This window comes from Acipenser ruthenus, unplaced genomic scaffold, assembly GCF_902713425.1.
Source record: "Acipenser ruthenus unplaced genomic scaffold, fAciRut3.2 maternal haplotype, whole genome shotgun sequence".
Taxonomy (NCBI): domain Eukaryota; kingdom Metazoa; phylum Chordata; class Actinopteri; order Acipenseriformes; family Acipenseridae; genus Acipenser; species Acipenser ruthenus.
In genome coordinates this window covers 46,248-73,020 of record NW_026708105.1, presented here as the reverse complement: position 1 = coordinate 73,020, position 26,773 = coordinate 46,248, and the positions used below count along the sequence as shown (strand labels likewise).

Sequence of the window (26,773 nt, the reverse complement as noted above, 5' to 3'; positions counted from 1 at the left end):
AAATCCAGTGGTACATTTTTATAGGGTTCCGTTCTAACAGTATTGTTGCAATAGAAACAAACGGATAATTGAACAGTTTCCAAAGAAGCGGAGGGCAGTATATTAATCAGAGAGTATCAAGCAATATTTTTAAAATACGTTGACATCAAGACCATTCCCAACAATGCTTGCAGATTGTCTTTTTTTTTTTTTTTTACATACATTACATACCGCAAATAGTTAACGATTACCGCTTTTGTATATATTATATGGAAACGTAAGCGCATTCATTAATACTGCCTTTATAAATGTAATGATGATTAAATGGTTTATTTAGAACGCAATGTCGGCAATGTCGATGTATTCATTATTTGAAAAACATAAATAAAATGGGCGTATTACATGTTACGACATTGACAATACAGAGAAAACTAGATTCTGTAAACAAAAAAAAACGACTTCACATGGTCGGGATCAGTGCATCAATGTGAGGACTTGGAAATTGCGTCCGTGTAGAGGCGGAGTTATAAGCGTACCGGGCTTGGGGGCACAGGGGAGAAGTTTGCCCTGAACTTTGACTGGCAGGCAGGTCTGCCTATTAGGCAGATAATAAAACACCTCTCCGCGAAAACCCGCCTCCTCAGTTACATCACAAAGGAAACATGCCTTCTAAGGGCAAAAGCTGCCACATTCAAACTGAAAACTGCGCGTTGTATTTGTGGCACAGAATTTTATCCGACATAATGAGTATTTTGTGCACATAATTATCATTTCGTCCCACAAAATTGTATTTTGTGGACATAATTAGCACTGTGTGCTACAAAATGTGTATTTCATTCCACAGAATGTCTATTTTATGCACAGAATTAGCATTTTGTCCCACAGAATGTGTATTTCGTCCCATAAAATGTTGTTTTGTGCACAGAATTTGCATTTTGTGCTACACAATGTGTATTTCGTCCCACAAAATTAGTTTTAGCCCCACAAAATATACATTTTGTCCCACAAAATGATAATTGTATGTTAAATTATTTTGTGGACAAAACTGAAAACTTATTTTGCTTTTCGTAGACAGAATGTATACTTGACTGTTCATTATGTCCACAAAATGATCTAAGAAAAAATGTATTTTGTGCACAAAATGAAAACATTTTATTTCATTTTGTCCACAAAATGAAAACTCTCTTTTGCCTTTTGTGGACAATATTATATACATTTGTTTTTTCGTTTTGTGGGACGAAATACATGTTGTAATGTATTTTGTGCACAAAAGCCCTTTCGTGGGCAAAATAGTGCTGCCTGCCTGCCAGTCTAAGTTCGGGGCAAACTTCTCCCCTGTGCGGCTTGGGGTGTGAGGCGTGTGTCGTCCGTCTTGCAAGTACACTGTTGGCGTTCCCTGTGTTCAGAGATCATTCTGCGCGGATTCTGCCTTGTTTAGCCAATATTCTTGTAAGAATGAGTGCGTTCTGCACAGATCTGCCCAATTGTACACATTGTGGACTATTATGTGAACTGCGCATATCAGTGCAGAACTGAGGAAATCTGCGCTATAAGAACGCACCCAAAGTTCAGGATCTGCGCAGAATGATCGCCGTGAACGCCTCCAGCTCTCCCAGACAGACACATACAATCACATGACAAGGCTAGCTTGTTGTTTCCTGGTTGCTCCTGCGGTCTCCTGATCCGCCGCTTGTAACACTATCATTTTTATTGTTTATTTTATTATTATTGCCGCGGCGGCGGGTCCCGGTGTCAGGCATGGCGGACGGCGAGAAATCCCCGCTCCTCTCCTACGAACCAAGCGACTTAGCTATCGGCGGAAGCGGCGCAGTGTTGCCCGGGCCAGCGGCGGCGGCGTACGGGCTGCCCTGCCAGCCGCAGAGTGAGTGATAATAATAATAGTTGTTGTGTCATGCATTTATATAGCGCCTAAATATTATATTGGTACCGTGTAGCTGATGCTGGGTTGTTAACTAACCACGATAAAACTAGGGTAATGGTTACAGCACAGCAGCTTACAGCAGGGGTTCCCAAACTTTTTCACTGGGGCCAGGCCCACCTGATCAGTTGTATTAGGTACTGCGGCACATCAATAGCTGTCAATACTGTCAATAAACGTAATGTAAATTCTTATTTTATTTGAAAATATTTCACATTTTCTAAATACTTAGAAAATAACAATGAATATGTAGTGGGATTTTTTTTTTTTTTTTTTTTTTTTTTTGTTTTAGTAATAAAATGAATTCCAAAACCAAACCTTTATTTTTAGATTATTATTATTATGTTGTTACATTAGGAACCTGTCCAACTAAACATCATTAGAAATGCAGCTATTTTCATCGTCATCAAACAAAAAAAAGAAGGAAACGTTTCTTATTTTCCCCATTCATAAATATCTGAACAGTAATTCCTTCTGAGTAAAACAATACCTCGTTTCCACAGAACTCGAGTATGCGCCCTAATTGCCAAAGCCTCGTAAAAAACGCTGTTTTAAAGCAGCTACTGTAGCTGTGCCTCGCAAACTACACACACACGGCTTTCATTTTATTAGAATTAAAGTGCATAGTTACACAGAAACTCAACCCAAGCTTGATGCGAGTCTAGCATTAATTTATATAAAATTCTTATGAGTGTGTATGAATCTTGTTTTTAAAATGTTAATTTTACTTGCTGCTTAAAAACTGTCCTACATCAAATACGTATTTTCCTTCTCAGATGCTGTAATTGCAAATACTTGTAAAAATGTATATATACGTTGTGAAGAAAAAAATAATTCCAAAACATCGATCCATTTATAATTCAAAGTGTTATTCATAACTGCTTTGTTTTTGTATTTCCTCTGGTTTGTCTGATGCACCCATAACCTTGCATGTTATGAATAAACGTTTTTTTTTTTTTTTTTTTTTAAATATAAACTAATACCTACAAAGGGAAAAGAGAGCCTTGTATTGCTACTTTTTTTCTACCACTCTGTACAGCGCAGATGCAAATTAGGTCGTTTTTTAGGTAAAAAAAAAGCCCCCTGGGTTGACATTGTCAGTACCTTTTAGGATTTTGAATGCTTGAATCAGATCACCGTGTAGTCTTCTTTGTTCAAGACTGAATAGATTCAATTCTTTTAGCCTGTCTGCATACGACATTCCTTTTAAACCCAGGATAATTCTGGTTGCTCTTCTTTGCACTCTTTCTAGTGCAGCAATATCCTTTTTGTAATGAGGTGACCAGAGCTGAACATAATATTCTAGATGAGGTCTTACTAATGCATTGTAAAGTTTTAACATTACTTCCCTTGATTTAAATTCAACACTTCTCGCAACATATCCAAGCATCTTGTTGACCTTTTTTTATAGCTTCCCCACATTGTCTAGATGAAGACATTTCTGAGTCAACATAAACTCCCATATGATATTTATAGTGCACATTTTTGGCCGTTTTGTTTTAGATTTAGATTTGTCTACTTTTGGGATGTAATTGTTTTGCACCTGTAGTACTACATTTTTAAAAAAACAGCCACCCTTTTTCTGTGGATGTTTTCTCTATTTTACTCCAATCTACTTCTGTTAGTCTCTGTTTCATGCCTTCATAGTTTGCTTTTCTAAAATTGTAAACCTTATCTTTAGTCATTACTTTTGGGGTTTTAAAAAACACTTCAAATGAGACCATGTTGTGGTCTGAGTTTGCCAATGGCTCTCTGACCTTCTGTTTTTTTGTTTTCTCCCCCCGTCCTTTCTAGTTTAAATGCTGCTGGACCTCCTCAAGGATCCTTTCTCCAAGTAGATTGGTTCCCTTTCTGTTTAAGTGCAGTCCATCCCACCTATATAGATAGTCCTTGTTGTAGAATGTGCTCCAATGTTCAAGAAAGGTGAAGCCTTTCTGTGTGCACCACGATTTTAGCCATGCATTTTGATTTTGTATTTCCAGCTGTCCATATGGTCCTTTGCAAGGTGCTGGCAGTATCCAAGAAAATACCACAATTTTGGTCTTGTCTTTTAATTTCCTTCCTAGCTCTCTGAATTTGTTTTGCAGGGATCTTGGTCTGTTATTCCAATGTTGATTGTATCGATGTGGTCAACTACCACCAGGTCATCTCCTGTTCGTTCTAGGAGCCTGTCCATGTTCTCAGTGATGTGCATGACAGAGGCTCCTGGAAGGCAGCACACTGTTGTTGTAAGGGGGTCCAGACTGGAAACTGAACTTGCTGTGTTTCTCAATGAGTCCCCAACAATCATGACCTCCCTTCTTTTTGCTGCCTGGCCAGCACTGTTTATAGGGTCCTGGATGTTGTTCCTTTCATTTTCTTGATGTTAGTTTTGGTCATCTAAATTGGTTCAAATTTGTTGGATGTTTGGATTTCTGGTGGTCGTGTTTGACGAAGTTTCTTTTTTTCCCCTGCTTCTGCCTATCTGAACCCAGCTGTTTCGACCCTTTTCCATCTCCCTGGTGGCTTTCAGTCTGCTAGGGGTGCAGACTTCCATGAATTGTGGGTATGCCACCTCAAGCTCCTGTTGCTGTCTTATTTTCTGCAGCTCCATTTCTAACACACTTACTCGTTTAAGCAAGTCCTGGATCGTGCAGAACTTTACACACACTTGGTTGAGCTCTGTTGGGTTTTCTCGGATTTCCCACATCATGCAGTTGTCACAGATTACTGGCTTGAAGACCATGTTAATTTTTTTTTTTGGAAGTTTAGTTTAGTTTCTGCAGCTGTCAACCTGCTTTCAAACTGCTTCTAACTGCGTTGTACTTGTCCACTTGTACTTCTCCCACGCTGTCGCATCCACATGTTGTCTTATATTAAGCTATGTTGCTCACATTATTGCAACATCACATCTTACACGACTTTAAGTTAATATATAAAATAATAATAATCACTGCTTCCGCGGCCCACCCAGGGATGAGTCACGGCCCACAGTTTGGGAACCCCTGGCCTACAGTACAGTATTGTATTGTACAGTATAATTCAAAAACACAAATAGCGCTCATTCAATGTCAAAATAAATTTGTTGTGTACTAGAGTGTAGCACAGGACAGTAAAGTACAGTGCAAGTACAGTACTTAGTATAATGTTAAGACAGCCTGCGCTGTAATGTACAGTAATTCATGTATAGGCCTAGTCTTGCTAACAGTAAGACAGACGCACAGGCAGACACGTACTTAACAAGTTCATGTACCATCATAAACTGCTGAACTCAGTTCTACAGGGTCTCTCGAGCCTTGTAGCTTGTAGCGGTACACACGTATTATAGGATCTGTAGTATACAGTCAAATATATCCATTTGTGTACTGTACAGTCTTAGATAGGTACACACTGACACACAAACACATACACTGAAACACACACACTAACTAATACACACACACACACTGACACAGTAACACACACACAGGGTTAGAAACTTCCGCTTTAAATTAAATCTGATGAGGACTAGTTGATGTCTGTGTCTCAGTAGTCCTCTGGGCGAGTACTTAAAACAAATGTACACATATACTCTCACGTTCAATCTTACATTAAAAAAAAAAAAAAAAACATGCAGGAAAGTCAATTTTCTAAAGGGGTGTAGCAGTGGTGAATAAAAATTCACAAGTAATGCTTAGAAAACAGTCACTCGGAACTGAAACCTCCCTTCATCTCCCCTGCAATGCCAACCCCACTTAATGATGTTTTACATTTGTGTTCTCCCTCTGCGCGGGATGCAAAGTTTATCGTTTGAATTTACTGAAACACGTTGCATCTTTTGAAGTAAGTGTAAAGTCATTTTACAGTAATGTGGAGATTTATACTGGGTTACGACCCTGACTGGTGTCATTAGCAAAGCGGGCCGGTTGTACTAACAAGGTCAAACAATAGGCCATGTTTTACTAAACCTTTTAAAACAAATAAACAAACAAATACCATAGGGAACATGTAACAGGGCGAGGTGCCCTGTACATTGTTTTGTTTTTTACATTAATTTTGTTGCTAATCGGGAGATGGTCACCTGAATATAAAAAGCCTGCAGCTCTCCATCTCGGGGTGGGTGTTTTAGAGGAGTGTATGAGAGAGAGCGAGGAGAGCAAGAGTGAAAACAAAAATGAAACTAAAACGAAAGTAAAAGGATCAGTGACAGCTATTTGCCCAGCCTGACCTTTGTTTATATATTTTGTGTTGGTGATTTTATTTTGTTCAACCTTTTTATTTATTTTTGTTATTTAATAAAAAAGGCGGCCAGCCGATTTCTTTCTTTTGAACTGCAGTGCCCGGTGTCAGTATTTTTGCGTTCCTGCTTCTGCCGTGACGTCACCGTTTAGTCACCCTGTCACAGAACATTATCATATTATGTTGGTTAAAACATAATAACACAGTATATTCATAATAAAGTTAAGTTCTTATTTATAAACAGTAACACGTTTAAAGCTTGGGACTCGCTGTCTGTAGCTTGGTGTTGTTTACATTATCGTCAGCATATTTTAAGTGATTGGAAGCTGAAATTACTTTTTTAAAACACACTTTTCTTATACCAATATAGTACTGCTGAGCGGTAATCAGTTCGTTCTAAACGCAGGCTTTAATCGCTAACAATAGGTGCAGGTGGTTATTCTGTGAGCTCTCCGGGGCTCAAGCACCAACGGGGGAAAATAAGGTTCTGCACAGTGCAAATAAATCACCTGTTCTGTCAAATTATAGTGGATGCTTCAAAAGCAGAACTGTTACTGCAGCATTTAAAAATATAAAATCAATTTATACAAAGTCTCCCAGCTTTCTTGAAATGTTCTGCGTTTCCCTCGTTTTTCTTTTGTTTTTGTTATGCTCTCATTAGTATCTGTAGTAGATTCAGCGTCCGTCAGTTCTGGCAGATTCTACTGTACTTGCTGAAGCGGTTTTCTCCCACTGCTAATTAATAAAATAATAATAATTAAATAGCCACCTAACAATTTCATCCCGAGGGCTACAGTGAAACGTACTGTCTTTAAATTGGGACTTTAGTGAAGACCGCATGTGTACGTGCATTATAGATAGTAATTCATAGCCAGCCAGCATTTTTGTAAATAGCAACACGTAATGTACAATCAGATAAACATTGTGTCAACGCTGTCAGTTTCAGGCAGAGCTTCATGGTCGGCAGGGTGACACAGCTGAGAGAATGTTTTCCTCTGTCATCCCGTCTGGTGCTGTCAGTGTCAGTTTCTCAGCACACAAGAAACGAGGTGCAAATAGGTGACTGATCGATCTGTATGAATGTTTACGAAGGTGCTTTGTTAAAAAAAAAATGTTAGTCTAAATTTATAACGGTGTTTTGTTTTTTAGCAAAATAAAATCTAAGCCTGTTTTTGGGACCCTGTCACACGGCTAGCTGAGTGGTGCCGTCAGAACCAGGAAATGAATACACAGAGAAATGAGGTGAAATGATGAAAGCGCTGTTGCGCGGTTTATTATAAATAAAAGGTTTAAACAAACAGAAGACAGGACACGGCACTTGCTCCAAAATAAATCGACAAACAAAATGGACTAACACTTAAACAAACGGTGGACGGACAGACACACAAACACGGTGAGTAAATAAACAAACAAGTATCGTGCTGGTCCTACCAGCACGCGATAGCAATTGTTATAAATATTTATCTTTAACTTTATTTCTCCTCTCTCTCTCGTTCACTACTCACCGAACACCCAACCCCGAGTGAGTAAAACGTGCATAAATACAACTATACATTTTAAATCACACGTGAAACACAGACCCGTTTATATCCCGTGTACCAATGCCTATACACCAACATTAACACACCACACGCAACATACAACACAGAAATGCACACAGGGGCGGAGCACATTGCCACAGACCCCAACTGTTGTTCGGCACTTCACATAAGGACTAGTAAGTTTACACCAGGCCTACCAAGTTTACTGGTTTAAAAGTTTAAAAGGTACTGGTCCTTTGGACTAGCAGCACAGTATTGTTAGTTTCTAACCCTGCACACAGATACACTCATGCACTGATGCACGCAAACTGACACACACACATAGTGACACACTGACACATGCAAACTGACACACACACATAGTGACACACTGTCACACACACAATGACATAGTGACACACACACACATTGACACACACACACAGACATTTTTACTCACCCAAAGCAGGACATTGTAATGAGTCCAAGTACAGTGTTGTGACGAATGTTTCCAGAAACATTTACACAGCCGCTGCCCCTGACCGAGAAAAAAAATACTTCTTGCAATACATTATCAAAATGTATTACAAATATACAAGTAATTCATATTGATATCAGTGTACCAGTTTATCAGGGTGTATTAAGAACATAAGAAGAACATAAGAAAGTTTACAAACGAGAGGAGGCCATTCAGCCCATCTTGCTCGTTTGGTTGTTAGTAGCTTATTGATCCCAGAATCTCATCAAGCAGCTTCTTGAAGGATCCCAGGGTGTCAGCTTCAACAACATTACTGGGGAGTTGGTTCCAGACCCTCACAATTCTCTGTGTAAAAAAGTGCCTCCTATTTTCTGTTCTGAATGCCCCTTTATCTAATCTCCATTTGTGACCCCTGGTCCTTGTTTCTTTTTTCAAGTCAAAGAAGTCCCCCGGGTTGACATTGTCTATACCTTTTAGGATTTTGAATGTTTGAATCAGATCGCCGCGTAGTCTTCTTTGTTCAAGACTGAATAGATTCAATTCTTTTAGCCTGTCTGCATACGACATGCCTTTTAAACCCGGGATAATTCTGGTCGCTCTTCTTTGCACTCTTTCTAGAGCAGCAATATCCTTTTTGTAACGAGGTGACCAGAACTGAACACAATATTCTAGGTGAGGTCTTACTAATGCATTGTAAAGTTTTAACATTACTTCCCTTGATTTAAATTCAACACTTCTCACAATATATCTGAGCATCTTGTTGGCCTTTTTTATAGCTTCCCCACATTGTCTAGATGAAGACATTTCTGAGTCAACATAAACTCCTAGGTCTTTTTCATAGATCCCTTCTTCAATATCACTATCTCCCATATGATATTTATAATGCACATTTTTATTGCCCGCATGCAATACTTTACACTTTTCTCTATTAAATTTAATTTGCCATGTGTCTGCCCAATTTTGAATGCTGTCTAGATCATTTTGAATGACCTTTGCTGCTTCAACAGTGTTTGCCACTCCTCCTATTTTTGTGTCGTCTGCAAATTTAACGAGTTTGCTTACTATATCAGAGTCTAACTCATTAATGTAGATTAGGAATAGCAGAGGACCTAATACTGATCCCTGTGGTACACCACTGGTTACCTCACTCCATTTCGAGGTTTCTCCTCTAATCAGTACTTTCTGTTTTCTACCTGTTAACCACTCCCTAATCCATGTGCATGCATTTCCTTGAATCCCTACTGTGTTCAGTTTGAGAATTAATCTTTTATGCGGGACTTTGTCAAAAGCTTTCTGGAAATCTAAATAAACCATGTCGTATGCTTTGCAGTTATCCATTTTCAATGTTGCATCCTCAAAAAAGTCAAGTAGGTTAGTTAGACACGATCTCCCTTTCCTAACACAATGCTGACTGTCTCCCAGGATATTGTTACCATATAGGTAATTTTCCATTTTGGATCTTATTATAGTTTCCATAAGTTTACATATAATAGAAGTCAGGCTTATTGGTCTGTAGTTACCTGATTCGGTTTTGTCTCCTTTTTTGTGGATCGGTATTACGTTTGCTATTTTTCCAGACTGTTGCATGATCTTGGTTAGCGGTTTGTAAATAACTTCTTTCATTTCTTTGAGTACTATTGGGAGGATCTCATCCGGCCCAGGGGATTTGTTTATTTTAAGAGCTCCTAGTCCCTTTAACACTTCTGCCTCTGTTATGCTAAAGTTATTTAAAATTGGATAGGAACAGGTCAACATGTGGGGCATGTTGTCCGTGTCCTCCTTTGTAAAAACCTGTGAAAAGTAATCATTTAATATATTTGCTATTTTTAGACATTTAACCTCCTCTTTGAATGTTCTCTTGCTGTTATAATATTGGAAAAACATTTTGGAATTGGTTTTAGCCCCCTTAGCAATATTGATTTCTATCTCTCTCTTGGCCTTTCTAACTTCCTTTTTGACTTGTGTTTGCAGTTCCAAGTACTCTTTCTGTGTGCTTTGTTTTTGGTCCCTTTTAAAAGCTCTGTAAAGTGCCTTTTTTCGCTGAATATTTTTTTTAATTGATCTATTAAACCATTTTGGCCATTTTGTTTTAGATTTAGATTTGTCTGCTTTTGGGATGTAATTGTTTTGTGCCTCTAGTACTACATTTTTAAAAAACAGCCACCCTTTTTCTGTGGATGTTTTCTCTATTTTACTCCAATCTACTTCTGTTAGTCTCTGTTTCATACCTTCGTAGTTTGCTTTTCTAAAATTGTAAACCTTAGCTTTAGTCATTACTTTTCGGGTTTTAAAAAATATTTCAAATGAGACCATGTTGTGGTCTGAGTTTGCCAATGGCTCTCTGACCTCTGTTTTAGTTATTCTGTCTTCATTATTTGAAAAGACTAAATTAAGGCATGCCTCCCCTCTAGTCGGTGCCTTGACAAATTCCGTTAGGAAGCAGTCATTTGTCATTTCCACCATTGCAATTTCATCCGTCGTGCCCCCCATTGAGTTTTCCCATTTTATACAGGGGAAGTTGAAATCCCCCATTAGTATGGCTTCTCCTTTTCTACACGCATTTCGAATGTCATTGTACAACAGATTATTTTGCTCAGCGTCTGAATTTGGCGGTCTGTAGCAATTGTAAGTCGCCCTGGATAAGGGCGTCTGCTAAGAAATAAATAATAATAATAAAAATGCTCCTATTATTATGCCCTTTGAATTTGTGTCCATTATTCTGACCCATATTGATTCTGCATTGTTTTCTTTGTCCTGATTTAACACCTGGGCTTCAAGGCTATTTCTTATATATAGCGCTACCCCTCCGCCTCTTCTGTCCTGCCTGTCTTTCCTATACAGTGTGTACCCACTAATATTATATTTGTCTCCATCACTCTCAGACAACCAAGTTTCTGTAACACCTATCACATCGTAGTTATTTGTTAGTGCAGTAGCTTCAAGTTCTAACATTTTGTTTCTCGGACTTCTAGCATTAAGATAGTGGTCTTACCTGAGTTGTTGCCCTTGTTTTGATGTAGTCACCCTTCTGTTTTTTTGTTTTCTCCCCCTTTCCTTTCTAGTTTAAATGCTTCTGTACCGCCTGAAGGATCCTTTCTCCGAGTAGATTGGTTCCCTTTCTGTTTAAGTGCAGTCCGTCCCACCTGTATAGCTAGTCCTTGTTGTAGAAAGTGCTCCAATGTTCAAGAAAGGTGAAGCCTTCCTGTGTGCACCACGATTTCACCCATGCATTTTGATTTTGTATTTCCAGCTGCCCATATGGTCCTTTGCAAGGCGCCGGCAGTATCCCAGAAAATACCACAGTTTTGGTCTTGTCTTTTAATTTCCTTCCTAGCTCTCTGAATTTGTTTTGCAGGGATCTTGGCCTGTCTCTTCCAATGTTGTTTGTACCAATGTGGACGACTACTACCGGGTCATCTCCTGTTCGTTCTAGGAGCCTGTCCACATTATCAGTGATGTGCTTGACTGAGGCTCCTGGAAGGCAGCACACTGTTGTAGTAAGGGGGTCCAAACTGCAAACTGAACTTGCTGTGTTTCTCAGTATGGAGTCCCCAACAATCATGACCTCCCTTCTTTTTGTAGGAGGTATAGCATCGGGGTTAGTGTTGTAAACTGATACCAGAATCTAGTGTAGTAACCTTATACCGTACCAGAGTTTATAATGCTGTACTACAGTTTATTACAGTATTGGATGGGTTGTTCTGTATAATCTATTGCACTTCGCTGTTTATTAGTAATAAGAAGAAGAAGAAGGAGGCATGCTAACGGAACGTTTTCGGGGTTCGCATTTAAATACTATGCAACAGCAGTAGCTACGTTTTGAAAGCAGTGAAGCTGTGCATGGTTCGAGAGGAGGCTACAGTAGCTGACTGCCTCGCTTGGGTGCGTGGTACAAAAAGTGAAACATAATAGTGTGTTAAAAGACAGCTAACGTTAAAATTGGGGGTTTATTTTAATTGATTATTCATATAGCTAGGTTATTCAGCAGGTCTATATTGATATATTTATTGTTGTACGCAGAGAGCTTCTGGTACATGTTGTTATATATGAGGGATTTTGTAGGTAATATTTGTCGAAAGGATAATAATAATTTCATTTAAATGCCAGTTTGTTTTATTTCTTCACCGATGACGCTGTGCTCATGTTCATGCCCACGCTGGGTGTTCTGTTGTGACGTGCACGTGCAGTTTGTCCGTTCAAGCAGCTCAGTTGAGTTTTTGGAAATGAACTTTGCTCTGAGGGCAGATCAGCCCTGGGGGCAGAACTAATGTGTCGCGTCGGATTGGTTACTTGATTTTTGCCAAAGGCGGGACTAAAAGGCTTAGATAGAACATGACCTGTATCGTCTAAAAAATATACGTAGCAGAATATATTTACATAATTCGATTATAGGAGTTGTCAAGAATTCCATTATGAAACATGGGATTTATCAGGTGCAATGACAAGGGAAAATATTGGAGCACTAAAACAGTTCATTTTTAAATGCATGAAAAACAATGCTGCTAGTGGTTCTTTTTTGTCAAGATGGTTTTAGACATACTTTTTTTTTTATTTATTTAAATTTAGTTGTTGCCAATTATTTTTATTATTTTCTCCCAATTTGGAATCGCCAATTATTTTATTATGCTCAGCTCACCGCTACCACTCCTATGCTGACTCGGGAGGGCGAAGCCGAACACACGCTGTCCTCCGAAGCGTGTGCCGTCAGCCGACCGCTTTTTTTCACACTGTGGACTCACCATGCAGCCACCCAAGAGCTACAACGTCGGAGGACAACGCAGCTCTCGGGCAGCTTACAGGCAAGCCCGCAGGTGCCCGGCCAAACTACAGGGGTCGCTGGTGCGTGGTGAGCCGAGGACACCCTGGCCGACCTAGCCCTCCCTCCCCCCGGGCAGCGCTCGGCCAATTGAGCGCCGCCCCCCTGGAAGCTTCCATCCTTGGTCGGCAAAGGAATAGCCTGGACTCGAACTCATGACGTCCAGACTATAGAGCGCATCCTGCACTCCACGTGGAGCGCCTTTACTGGATGCGCCACTCGGAAGCCCCAGACATGCTTTTTAATCATGCATAGTAAGCTATTTAATGTTGCTGATACAGAATGAGGCTTGTCAGTGTAATTCTTCCCCAAAGGACAAGCAGATCTGTTTCCCTCCTGTCCTGAGAGCAGGACTGTCACTCCTGTCCCGAGAGAAGGCCTGTACCCCTGCCCCGAGAGCAGTCCTGTGCCCCTGCCCCGAGAGCAGATCTGTGTCTCATATCTGCCCCTAACAGAGCCCCATGCCCCTCGCTAGGGCATGTCTGCCTTTTTCACATTGAAATTTATACTTTGTTTAAATGGGTAATATTCTGTTATTCTAGGCCAGGTTATATTAATGTTGTTCATTATGTTAACCTAACAATCTTTTGGTTTCTAGACATCATGGTAAAAGGAAATAAGACTGGGTTAGGGGCAGAGATGAGAGAATATCTGCCATTGATGCAAGGGCAAACTTGTTCTTTCGACAGGAGGGGCTCAGACCTGTCTGCTTTTAGGGCAAAAAGGATACAGACCTGCTCTGGGGGCAGGGGCACAGGCCTGCCCTTGGGCAATGAGGGCACAGGCCTGCCCTTGGGGAATGAGGGCACAGGCCTGCCCTTGGGGAATGAGGGCACAGGCCTGCCCTTGGGGAATGAGGGAACAGGCCTGCTCTGGGGGAATGAGGGAACAGACCTGCTCTGGGGGCAGGAGAGGAACAGATCTTATTTATTTTATTTTTGACCAAAAATCTATATGGGGGTGAATTTGGGTATCTAACATGTTTATTTCAAACATTATTAGCCTTTAAAAGCAGTGTGTGTGTGTTTTCACAGAACATTGGCAGGGTGGTACCCCCTAGGTATCAACACGAAAATCTCAGGAACTATAAAGAGTTGACCGCTCAAATTTCACAAAGTTTCTAACAAACACTTTTACTAACTTTTTGCCGATTTTTAACCAAATGTGTAACGTATGGTGACATTGGCTGGTTGAATTGACAAGGAATGACCCAAGGAGGCTGTGTGGTCCAGTGGTTAAAGAAAGGGGCTTGTAACCAGGAGGTCCCCGGTTCAAATCCCACCTCAGCCACTGACTCATTGTGTGACCCTGAGCAAGTCACTTCACCTCCTTGTGCTCCGTCTTTCGGGTGAGACATAGTTGTAAGTGACTCTGCAGCTGATGCAGAGTTCACACATCCTAGTCTCTGTAAGTCGCCTTGGATAAAGGCGTCTGCTAAATAATAATAATTATATATATATATATATATACAGTGCCTATAGAAAGTCTACACCCCCTTTCAAAATGTTCACCTTTTGTTGCCTTATAGCCTGGAATTAAAATGCATTAAAATAGTTTTTTTTTCATTTATCTACACATCCTACCCCACAACTTCCAAGTGAAAAAAATATTCTAGAAATTTGTAGAAAATTAATTAAAAATAAAAACTCAAATAGCTTGGTTGGATAAGTGTCCACCCCCCTTGTAATAGCAATCCTAAATTAGCTCAGGTGTAACCATTCGCCTTCAAAATCACACACCAAGTTAAATGGCCTCCACCTTTGTTAAATTGTAGTGATTCACATGATTTCAAGATAAATTCAGCAGTTCCTGTAGGTTCCCTCTGCTGGGTAGTGCATTTCAAAGCAAAGACTCAACCATGAGCACCAAGGCGCTTTCAAAAGAACTCCGGGACAAAGTTGTTGAAAGGTACAGATCAGGGGATGGGTATAAAAAAATATCAAAGGCCTTGAATATCCCTTGGAGCACGGTCAAGACGTTTATTAAGAAGTGGAAGGTGTATGGCACCACCAAGACCCTGCCTAGATCAGGCCGTCCCTCCAAACTGGATGACCGAGCAAGAAGGAGACTAATCAGAGAGGCTACCAAGAGGCCAATGGCAACTTTGCAAGAGCTACAGGCTTTTATGGCCAAGACTGGTCAAAGTGTGCATGTGACAACAATATCCCAAGCACTCCACAAATCTGGCCTGTATGGTAGGGTGGCAAGAAGGAAGCCATTACTCAAGAAAGCCCACCTTGAATCCCGTTTGAAGTATGCAAAAAAAACACTTGGGAGATTCTGTAGCCATGTGGCAAAAAGTTTTGTGGTATGACGAAACTAAAATGGAACTTTTTGGCCTAAATACAAAGTGTCATGTTTGGCGCAAACCCAGCATAGCGCATCACCCAAAGAACACCATGCCTACTGTGAAGAATGGTGGTGGCAGCATCATGTTACAGGGATGTTTCTCATCAGCAGGGACCGGGGCACTTGTCAGGATAGAAGGGAAAATTAATGGAGCAAAGTACAAAGAAGTCATTGAGGAAAACCTGCTGCCCTCTCCAAGAAAGCTGAAATTGGGACAGAAGTTCACCTTTCAGCATGACAACAACCCAAAGCACACAGCCAAAGCTACACTGGAGTGGCTAAGGAACAACAAAGTAAATGTCCTTGAGTGGCTCAGTCAGAGTCCCGACCTAAATCCAATCGCAAATTTGTGGCATGATTTGAAGATTGCTGTCTATCAACGCTCCCCAAGGAACTTGACAGAGCTTGAACAGTTTTGTAAAGAAGAATGGTCAAATATTGCCAAATCTAGGTGTGCAAAGTTGGCAGAGACCTATCCCAACAGACTCACAGCTGTAATTGCTGCCAAAGGTGCCTCCACCAAGTATTAACTCAGGGGGGTGAAGACTTATCCAATTATGATCTTTCAGTTTTGCATGACAGGCACACACACACTGGGCAGCCAGTGGGGCTGTGTGTCCCTCTCCCAGGAGGACTGCCATTTTTTCTGGCTTTTTGGGAAATGGGGGAGGAAAATTTACATTTTTTCAAGTAAATGATCTTGGGTTGGGAGTATATGGCAATTTAGGAGAAAGTGCATCTCTGTTTCCAGTTCTTCTGTCTCACAGTGACCACACAGCCAATCTGGTCTGTGCAGAATTGTTTGGTTTACCCCTCTCTCTCTCTCTCTCCCCCCTCACCCTCCCTCTCTTTCTATCGCACACTCTATTAACCTGTCTTTCTCGTTCCCTCTCTCTTTCTCATTCCCTCTGTCTCTCTATTAACCTCTCTCTGTCCGTCTCCCTCCCCTTCTCTCCAGACCTCCCCTCAGTTCTCCCGATCGAGGAAGACCTTCCTCCTTACTCCCTAATGATGTCGGGCAGCACTTCCAAGATCAACTGTCGTGTATGTCAGTCCCTCATTAGTGTGAAGGCAGACAGCCACCAGCACCTTGTTAAGTGTGGGGTCTGCAACGAGGCAACGGTGAGGAGAGTGTGTGTTTTTGCATCTGTGTGCGTGTGCGTGTCTCAACATGTGTCTAAGTATGTATGCGTGTACGTGTGCATGAGTGTGTGAAGCTAGGTCTGTATTATTGTATTTCTGTGTTATTGTATTTCTTGCTCTTATTGTATTACTTGTATTGTAACGCTTGAAATGTTTTTGCTTACGATTGTAAGTCGCCCTGGATAAGGGCGTCTGCTAAGAAATAAATAATAATAATAATAATTATTATAATTATTACTGTACTGAAAAGTAGTCAGTGTATCTGTGTTAACCTCCCTTCTTTCTCTCTCTCTCCCCCTTTCAACCCCTCCCTCTCTCTCTCTCCCCGTCTCTCTTTCTCCCATACCTCATTCTCCCCCCTCCCTTCCCCCCCTCTCTCTCAGCCCATTAAGAACCCTCCTCCTGGTAAGAAGTATGTGCGCTGTCCTTGTAACTGTCTCTTGATCTGCAAAGCAACTTCACAGAGAATGGCCTGTCCCCGTCCTTACTGGTGAGAGAAGGAGGGGGGATGGGGGAGAAAGAGGAGGGGGGATAGGGGAGAGGAGAAGGAGGAGGAGGGGGGAGGGGAGGGGAGGGGAGGGGAGGGGAGAGGGGAGGGGAGAAAGGGAGATTCAGGCCCACACACAAACACACACATATGTAATTATGTCTCTCTTCTGCTCTCTCTCCCTCTCTGCCGCTCCTTTTCTCTCTATCTGTCTCAGTAAGAGAATTATAAACTTGGGTCCAGTGGAGTCAGATTCAGGTCCTGTCAGCCCAGAGCTGCAGCCTTGTGGAGCCAGAGTGAGCTGTGGACACTGCGCTCACACATTCCTGGTGCGATTCACAATTCATCTTCATCTTCATATTCATCATCCTAATTAATAATCACAAGTACTGTAATAATAATCAGAATAAGAATCAATAAGATTGATAATAATTCTCTCTCTGTCTCAGTGGACTGACTTTACAAAGAAGAAACTCGCCAGATGCCCTCACTGTCGGAAAGTGTAAGTCTGTGTGTCTGTCTGTCTGTCTGTCTGTCTGTCTGTCTGTCTGTCTGTCTGTCTCTCACACACACACACACACACACACACACACATTGACCCTGCCACTTACACAGTCCAGAATTGAGCCTCACATTTTATCATAATGCAATCATGTTATCATGTATAACTGTCTCTTTTGCCCTCTCCCTGTCTTTCTCTCAGGTCCTTTATTGGGCGGCGTTACCCCTGGCAACGCTGTGTTTACTTTTTCATGCTGGGTCTCTTCTTTGCTGTCATCGCTGGAGGACTAATGGTGAGATGGAGGAAGGGAGGGATGGGGGGGCAGGGGGAGCTACATGGCCACACCCAAAAATCTTTTCATTCTAGAATGTGTTTAAATGGTGTGTACCATCAGACTCAAGTTCAGTCTTTTTCAAATGAATTGGTGCGTCACCTCCCAAAAAATATCAAGGAATTAAGACCAAACAGGTCAAGAAAGGTCCGCACTCAAATAGAGCAACTCACTCAAACTCTGTTTTCAAAAACACTTTTCATGGTTTCTTTTTAATATCTTTCAGCTTTTAATATGTTTCAGCTCACAGCCTTCATCTGATGAAGCAGGAGTAAAAAGAGAATGTAATTGAATAATAATATTTGCAAATATTATTCTCTCTCTCTCTCTCTCTCTCTCTCAGGCTGGCACTTGGCAGGAGGCTGAACAGTACGGAGCGATCTATGCCATCTGGGCTGTGGTTCTGGTTCTGTGTGTGGTTTGTCTGGGTTGGGCGGTTTACTGGGCCTGCATTAAAATCAGCGAGCCTGTACAGAACTACACATAGAGGGAAAGAGGGAGGAGAGGAGGAGGAAGAGGAAGGAGAGGGGTGGAAGGGAGAGGGGTGGGAGAAAAGGAGAGAGAGGAGCTGATTTATAACTATACTGATTAAACTGGAGAGAGTGAGAGTTAGAGGAGCGGGGGGGGGGGGGGGGGTACAGAGACAGACATTATTATAAAAAGTTTCTTGTTAAAGGAGAATTCAAAAGTAAGGCAACACACCCGCCTATTGCTACAAATGTGCCTTACAGTAAAAATCCAGAGTGAGTGAGAGAGAGGAGGGATGGAGCAAAAGAGAGAGAGAGAGAGAGATGTTAATTAGCCAATCTCAATAATAATAATTGTTCTGTCATTAAATTCAAATTGACTTTATTAGCATGAAAAAATAAGTGTTGTCAAAGCACATACATGGCACAAACAACAACAATATATACAAATAAATAAAGAAAATGCAGTGCACATAAATATATATATATATATATATATATATATATATATATATATATACACACACACATATACAGCAGCCTCCAGGATCATTCATACCCCCAATACACTGCAACTGGTTTGAGCAAAATAAATGCAAGCGCTCTCCCAAGACTGTCCGCATGAAAGCTTCAAGACCATCGGCACTGGACACTGCCAAGAAATATCTGAAAACACGACGTTCAAACCTCTTCACACCCTTTAAATTAAAATGCAGTTATCCCAGACAAACATGCCCCCACAATTCCTCATGCCCAATCTATCCATGCTACAAACACCGAACGCACACCTGCATCTTCCACCAAAACTTTCAGTTACATTGTATCAAGTGCATGAACAGTCCCAGAGTCCACTGCACACATGCATATACATACATATAAACACTTCCCTTACAGGATATGTCGATCCGCTTTTATCTAAGTCAGCAAGCAACACTTATAAGCCGTATAAAACCGTATAAGACAAAATGTGTTCCATTTCCTTACCCTAAGCACAGTAAGTATGTAAGCCACAGCATACTCTAGCCTGTCTCAGCAGTCAGGTGAGCGAGCAATCAGGAATCCTGTTTGTGACGCCAATTCTGTAAGAAATATTTTTAGAACACGGAAACAATACAATAGAGGTCAAGCTTAAACAGTTTGACAAGTTTATTGTCTTTTGGTCACAACGACCACAGAACTGGAAGCTCCTCTCAAGGATACTTAGTGAGATACATCTTCCCTGTCCCTTTATACAGTTCTCTCCCTACAGCAAATCAGCATTAGGTTACAAAGTACAAGAAAACAAAAAAGTACACATATTCATTTGATTGGTTAAAGACTTATTCCCATTGTAAATATTTGCTATGCCAGATCTTATCGTGGCACAAGGTTTATGGCTGGCCATCTGCACTTTACCAGGTAAATATTTAATAATAGCTAACTCACCCAGACACTATAGCCCACCTCACACTTAGCACACAGAATTCCCTGAGAGTGCAATTTGTCAAACTTTTGCTCAGGTTTGAGCTTTGCTGTTACCCAGAACACTTGATAATCAGAGAAACACAAAAACACATTCTTCACCTGAAAAACATCTTTCATCTGTAAATGTTACAAAATGTGATGGCTCACAGACCTGTACAATTATAATGTTGAGATCTGTTTCCATGGGTAAGGGTGCCGTTAGTGTTAGGAGTTTATTATAGGAGAGTATTACTAATTTGTTTTGGCCTTTCCTACTTTTATTTATTCATATATATATATATTCCAAGAAAGTAATGGTGTTTGTATGTGAGTGATAATGATTTATAAAAGTATTTGAAAGGGAAGCGGGAAGGGGCAAATATGTGTACTATTCACTGGTAAACACTTCAGTTTGCCCTCTTGTGTGAATTATAATTCATAAAAACTAAACCTCCAGCACTGCGATCCAGGCAGCTTGCTGAATGTGCGCTCATTCACACCCCTGAAGTATGTCTGGTTGATGTTTTCATCTGTAGGTGAGTTTGGGCTCAGTACAGGCGTCAGGATCTACGGTTGTAAGGGGTCGCCACTGTCTGATTGTGGCAATTTTATGTCTGCTTTTCAGAGTTCTTAAAATAATCACGAAAATATGAGGCCCGCAATTACTGACAGCTTTAATAAATTAGTTGGAATATTAGAACATAAGAACATATTTGATAGACCTCATTTGCAAAATCTCTCAGAAACCCCAGAATTACATATGCATATGCACAATTACATATGTATCAAGGGCTAAAGTGCAAAGAGACACCACTCCCGGAAATTACATCTTAATTGCGTGTTTATGCATTGCGTGCCTTTTATAAATCCAAACCAAAAATTGAGAACCCTCAATGCCATTTTATACAGTCGTAAAACATCCTTTGTGCAATCCTTTTATAAATCTGGGCCTCAGTCTCTACCATTCCTGATTGATTGACGTGACGGCACCATGTCTCTTGTAGAACAATAATGTGTTTTATGTTGATAAGAAATTCCGGGTCTGTGCTGTTCAGCCCTAAAGTTGAGGAATACAGGCCCTGAATGTTCCAGATACTAATTGAAAGAGATCTCATTTTTATATAAATATATATATATATATATATATATATATATATATATATAGATAGATAGATAGATAGATAGATAGATAGATAGATAGATAGATAGATAGATAGATAGATAGATAGATAGATAGATAGATAGATAGATAGATAGATAGATATAGATATAGATATAGATATAGATATAGATATAGATATAGATATAGATATATAGATATAGATATAGATATAGATATAGATATAGATATAGATATATATAGATATATAGATATAGATATATATATATATATATATATATATATATATATATAGATATATATATATATATATATATAGATATAGATATATAGATATATATATAGATATAGATACATATTTTTTCTAGGTTACCTTTTTATGTAGAATGAAACAAAGTGAATTTAAGCCGTTCATGTCTTTATATGTGCGTGGGTTTTTTTCAGTGTTTTGCTGAATCGCCAGTAGGCTTGATGTACATTACCAGTGTGCATCCGGGTTTCTCAGCTCATCAGCCATGTGCAGATGAGTTTAGGAGCTGCTTGATCTCCCCAGCTCAGTGAGGGCAGGGCTGGCTGGCTGGGCGAGGGCAGTAACGTGGTTGGCTGGTGGGCTGCAGTCTAGACTGTGTGGGAGTTTCCCCTAGGGGCTCTCCTCCCTGGCTCGTGCATTGTGGGACGGGCTAGATGGGTCCCGGCCCAGGGCACATTCTTTCAGGATCTTGGCAGACTTGGAGGCCCTGCTGGTTGATGTGGACCCTGTGGTACAGGTGCTGGGTGCTCAGGGTGGGTCAGAGGGACACGTGGCAGCTGTGCACAGCATCCTGAGATCTCCGAAATCACTTCCTCTCTTTGAAAATGTATTCATTTTGGTCTTTGTTTATTTTTAAGAATTAGCTTATTCTCCACAGCAATCCACACACTCCGCACACACAAGTCTGCGTGCATGTGTGAATTGCTGGAATGCTGTACGAATTCATCTCTTAAATCCAAACGTGACGATAATGTTTTATTTTAATAATGTTTTATTTCCATTGTGTAAACATTCCTGTAAAAGTCCTGTGATTTTTATTCTATTTCTGCTCTATTTCGACTCTTACTGTCAATATATCTGTGTGTTATATTTACCCTGGTTTTATATATATATATATATATATATATACAGACATGCTCAAATTTGTTGGTACCCTTACAGCTCATTAAAATAATGCTTCATTCCTCCTGAAAAGTGATGAAATTAAAAGCTATTTTATCATGTATACTTGCATGCCTTTGGTATGTCATAGAATAAAGCAAATAAGCTGTGAAAAGAGATGGATTATTGCTTATTCTACAAAGATATTCTAAAATGGCCTGGACACATTTGTTGGTACCCCTTAGAAAAGGTAATAAATAATTGGATTATAGTGATATTCCAAACTAATTAGTTTCTTTAATTGGTATCACACATGTCTCAAATCTTGTAATCAGTCATTCAGCCTATTTAAATGGAGAAAAGTAGTCACTGTGCTGTTTGGTATCATTGTGTGCACCACACTGAATATGGACCAGAGAAAGCAAAGGAGAGAGTTGTCTGAGGAGATCAGAAAGAAAATAATAGACAAGCATGGTAAAGGTAAAGGCTACAAGACCATCTCCAAGCAGCTTGATGTTCCTGTGAAAACAGTTGCAAATATTATTAAGAAGTTTAAGGTCCATGGAACTGTAGCCAACCTCCCTGGGCGCGGCCGCAAGAGGAAAATCGACCCCAGAGTGAACAGAAGGATAGTGCGAATGGTAGAAAAAGAACCAAGGATAACTGCCAAAGAGATACAAGCTGAACTCCAAGGTGAAGGTACGTCAGTTTCTGATCGCACCATCCGTCACTTTTTGAGCGAAAGTGGGCTCCATGGAAGAAGACCCAGGAGGACTCCACTTTTGAAAGAAAAACATAAAAAAGCCAGACTGGAATATGCTAAAATGCATATTGACAAGCCACAATCCTTCTGGGAGAATGTCCTTTTGACAGATGAGTCAAAACTGGAGCTTTTTGGCAAGTCACATCAGCTCTATGTTCACAGATGAAAAAATGAAGCTTTCAAAGAAAAGAACACCATACCTACAGTGAAACATGGAGGAGGCTCGGTTATGTTTTGGGGCTGCTTTGCTGCGCCTGGCACAGGGTGCCTTGAATCTGTGCAGGGCACAATGAAATCTCAAGACTATCAAGGCATTCTGGAGCGAAACGTACTGCCCAGTGTCAGAAAGTTCTGTCTCAGTCGCAGGTCATGGGTCCTCCAACAGGATAATGACCCAAAACACACAGCTAAAAGCACCCAAGAATGGATAAGAACAAAACATTGGACTATTCTGAAGTGGCCTTCTATGAGTCCTGATCTGAATCCTATCGAACATCTATGGAAAGAGCTGAAACTTGCAGTGGAGAAGGCACCCATCAAACCTGGGACAGCTGGAGCAGTTTGCTCAGGAGGAGTGGGCCAAACTACCTGTTAACAGGTGCAGAAGTCTCATTGAGAGCTACAGAAAGCGTTTGATTGCAGTGATTGCCTCTAAAGGTTGTGCAACAAAACATTAGGTTAGCAGTCCCATCATTTTTGTCCATGCCATTTTCATTTGTTTTCTTATTTACAATATTATGTTGAATAAAAAATCAAAAGCAAAGTCTGATTTCTATTAAATATGGAATAAACAATGGTGGATGCCAATTACTTTTGTCAGTTTCAAGTTATTTCAGAGAAAATTGTGCATTCTTTGTTTTTTGTGGAGGGGTACCAACAAATTTGAGCACGTCTGTATATATACAGTACTGTGCAAAAGTTTTAGGCAGGTGTGAAAAAATGCTGTAAAGTAAGAATGCTTTCAAAAATAGACATGTTAATAGTTTATATTTATCAATTAACAAAATGCAAAGTGAGTGAACAGAAGAAAAATCTACATCAAAACAGTATTTGGTGTGACCACCCTTTGCCTTCAAAACAGCATCAATTCTTCTAGGTACACTTGCACACAGTTTTTGAAGGAACTCGGCAGGTAGGTTGGCCCAAACATCTTGGAGAAGTAACCACGTTCTTCTGTGGATTTAGGCACCCTCAGTTGCTTCTCTCTCTTCATGTAATCCCAGACAGACTCGATGATGTTGAGATCAGGGCTCTGTGGGGGCCATACCATCACTTCCAGGACTCCTTGTTCTTCTTTACGCTGAAGATAGTTCTTAATGACTTTCGTTGTATGTTTGGGGTCGTTGTCATGCTGCAGAATAAATTTGGGGCCAATCGGATGCCTCCCTGATGGTATTGCATGATGGATAAGTATCTGCCTGTACTTCTCAGCATTGAGGAGACCATTAATTCTGATCAAATCCCCAACTCCATTTGCAGAAATGCAGCCCCAAACTTGCAAGGAATCTCCACCATGCTTCACTGTTGCCTGCAGACACTCATTCGTGTACCGCTCTCCAGCCCTTCGGCGAACAAACTGCCTTCTGCTACAGCCAAATATTTCAAATTTTGACTCATCAGTCCAGAGCACCTGCTGCCATTTTTCTGCACCCCAGTTCCTGTGTTTTCGTGCATAGTTGAGTCGCTTGGCCTTGTTTCCACGTCGGAGGTATGGCTTTTTGGCCGCAAGTCTTCTCCGGACAGTAGATGGGTGTACCAGGGTCCCACTGTTTTCTGCCAATTCTGAGCTGATGGCACTGCTGGACATCTTCCGATTGCGAAGGGAAGTAAGCATGATGTGTCTTTCATCTGCTGCAGTAAGTTTCCTTGGCCGACCACTGCGTCTACGGTCCTCAACGTTGCCCGTTTCTTTGTGCTTCTTCAAAAGAGCTTGGACAGCACATCTGGAAACCCCTGTCTGCCTTGAAATTTCTGCCTGGGAGAGACCTTGCTGATGCAGTATAACTACCTTGTGTCTTGTTGCTGTGCTCAGTCTTGCCATGGTGTATGACTTTTGACAGTAAACTGTCTTCAGCAACCTCACCTTGTTAGCTGAGTTTGGCTGTTCCTCACCCAGTTTTATTCCTCCTACACAGCTGTTTCTGTTTCAGTTAATGATTGTGTTTCAACCTACATATTGAATTGATGATCAATAGCACCTGTTTGGTATAATCGTTTAATCATACACCTGACTATATGCCTACAAAATCCCTGACTTTGTGCAAGTGTACCTAGAAGAATTGATGCTGTTTTGAAGGCAAAGGGTGGTCACACCAAATACTGATTTGATGTAGATTTTTCTTCTGTTCACTCACTTTGCATTTAGTTAATTGATAAATGTAATCTATTAACATGTCTATTTTTGAAAGCATTCTTACTTTACAGCATTTTTTCACACCTGCCTAAAACTTTTGCACAGTACTGTATATATACTGTATCCATATATATATATATATATATATATATATATATATATATATATATATACACTTCAAAATACAGGTACATTAACTACAATGTAGTTACACTGTAATTACAGTATATAATACATGTAATTCCTCATAAATCCTATAAGTGGACCAGTAACTACATTATGGAATTCCATAAAATAACAACATGTAGTTCTATTTAGTTACATATGTAACTAAGTTAAAACATAGTCTGACCTTAATTACAGTATTACTGATTGTGAAATGACCCCTTGTTACCTGGTGATAACAGGACATGGTAAATGTAACAACATTATGAATCATGGTAATTATAAAACAAACATAATTAAATGTAATTCCTTTGGCAGTGTATTGTATTTTGAAGTGACTCCTTGTTATCTTGTAATAAAAGAAATAATGAATTTAATTGCATTGTGAATCATGATAATTGCAATAAAACAAATATAATTCAATGTGATTCCTTTGGCAGTGTACTGTATTTTGAAGTGACTCTTTGTTACCATGTAATAAAAGAAAATACTGAATGTAATTACATTGTGAATCATGGCAAGTACACTGATAGGTAACCCTGTGCGATTTCTTTGGAAATGTTTTGTGTTTTTAGGTAACACTGCTTCACTTGCCAGTAACATCCAATTATAGTAATATAGTAGTGTACATTTAAAGTGAAAGGGGCTGGGTGTGACATTACTGTTAAAACGTTAAGTGATAGGTGGAAAATAAAATACACATATTCAGTTTTATTTTTCTGTATGCATACATTCCAAACAGACACACATTTGAATCTATAATACATTAAACATACACGGTCACCTCACACTTTTAAGACAAAAAAGAATAGTTAGGAGTACCCAAATATGTAGGTGGGGATTTGCAAAGCATTTTACTCCAAAGAAAAAACCCTATTAATGTTACAAAATTTAAAATGAAAATAAATAAATAAATAGATAAAATGCTTAAACTCATTTCTTGAGTAATGCTTTTTTCATTATATTTTGTTGGTAAACACTCTAAAATTATTATTTGATTTCCATTACACGAGAGTAGATGTTAAAACTTCATGCTGATTTGAACTCGGCTCTCGCCAAGATAAGCACCAACTAAGACGTAGCTTTACAGTAAACTAATGTGATCCATATGTGTCTCCATCCATTTACGTTTCCTTCCATATGATGATGTAGATATCCTTCTGTCTGGTGTTAATGGCTGAAGTGTAATGCTGGCTCCAGGGATCAGCTTATTTTGCCTCCCTGGCGCATCAGCACACACAACGGCTGCGATGCTGGCTCCGGGGATCAACCAAAGTGCGGCCTCCCCAGCGCATCAGCATGACAACCGTCTGGATTGAGCTAAGTAGGGTACATCTCTGGGGTTTTCAAGTGGGCACCTTCCATCCTCAGTGTTTCGTCGACTAGCCCACGACACCTCAAGAGGGCTCGACGGTGATTCTGGCGTCCCAGCATCACCCCCCTCCGTCCCCCACTCAACTCAGCCCAGCTTACTTACCTGTCCCCAGCCAGAATCTTTCCGTCTCAACCACAGCCAGTTGCTGCTCCTTTCTGCTGCTTCAGATAAGTTCTTCACTGTGCGACGCAACTCTTGGCCACTGAATCCGACG

The 26,773-nt window shown here is 40.4% G+C and overlaps 1 protein-coding gene across 1 annotated transcript; it reads left to right on the top strand.

The window, feature by feature from the left end:
- The first annotated feature begins 1,553 nt into the window (after positions 1-1,553).
- LOC117425668 (type 1 phosphatidylinositol 4,5-bisphosphate 4-phosphatase-like) lies at positions 1,554-20,585 on the top strand. The gene is made up of 7 exons (XM_034042806.3): positions 1,554-1,861; positions 16,237-16,400; positions 16,805-16,911; positions 17,126-17,237; positions 17,358-17,410; positions 17,612-17,702; positions 18,085-20,585. Exons 1-7 carry the CDS (start codon positions 1,738-1,740, stop codon positions 18,226-18,228), a joined length of 795 nt encoding a protein of 264 aa, XP_033898697.1. The 5' UTR covers positions 1,554-1,737; the 3' UTR covers positions 18,229-20,585.
- Positions 20,586-26,773: the final 6,188 nt, after the last annotated feature.

Excerpts from the sequence above, each read along its gene's own strand:
- LOC117425668 (XM_034042806.3), top strand. The coding sequence starts at position 1,738 with ATGGCGGACGGCGAGAAATCCCCGCTCCTCTCCTACGAACCAAGCGAC. Across the intron at positions 1,862-16,236 it reads GCTGCCCTGCCAGCCGCAGA|ACCTCCCCTCAGTTCTCCCG; the intron begins GTGAGTGATAAT and ends CCTTCTCTCCAG. Across the intron at positions 16,912-17,125 it reads GCCTGTCCCCGTCCTTACTG|TAAGAGAATTATAAACTTGG; the intron begins GTGAGAGAAGGA and ends TATCTGTCTCAG.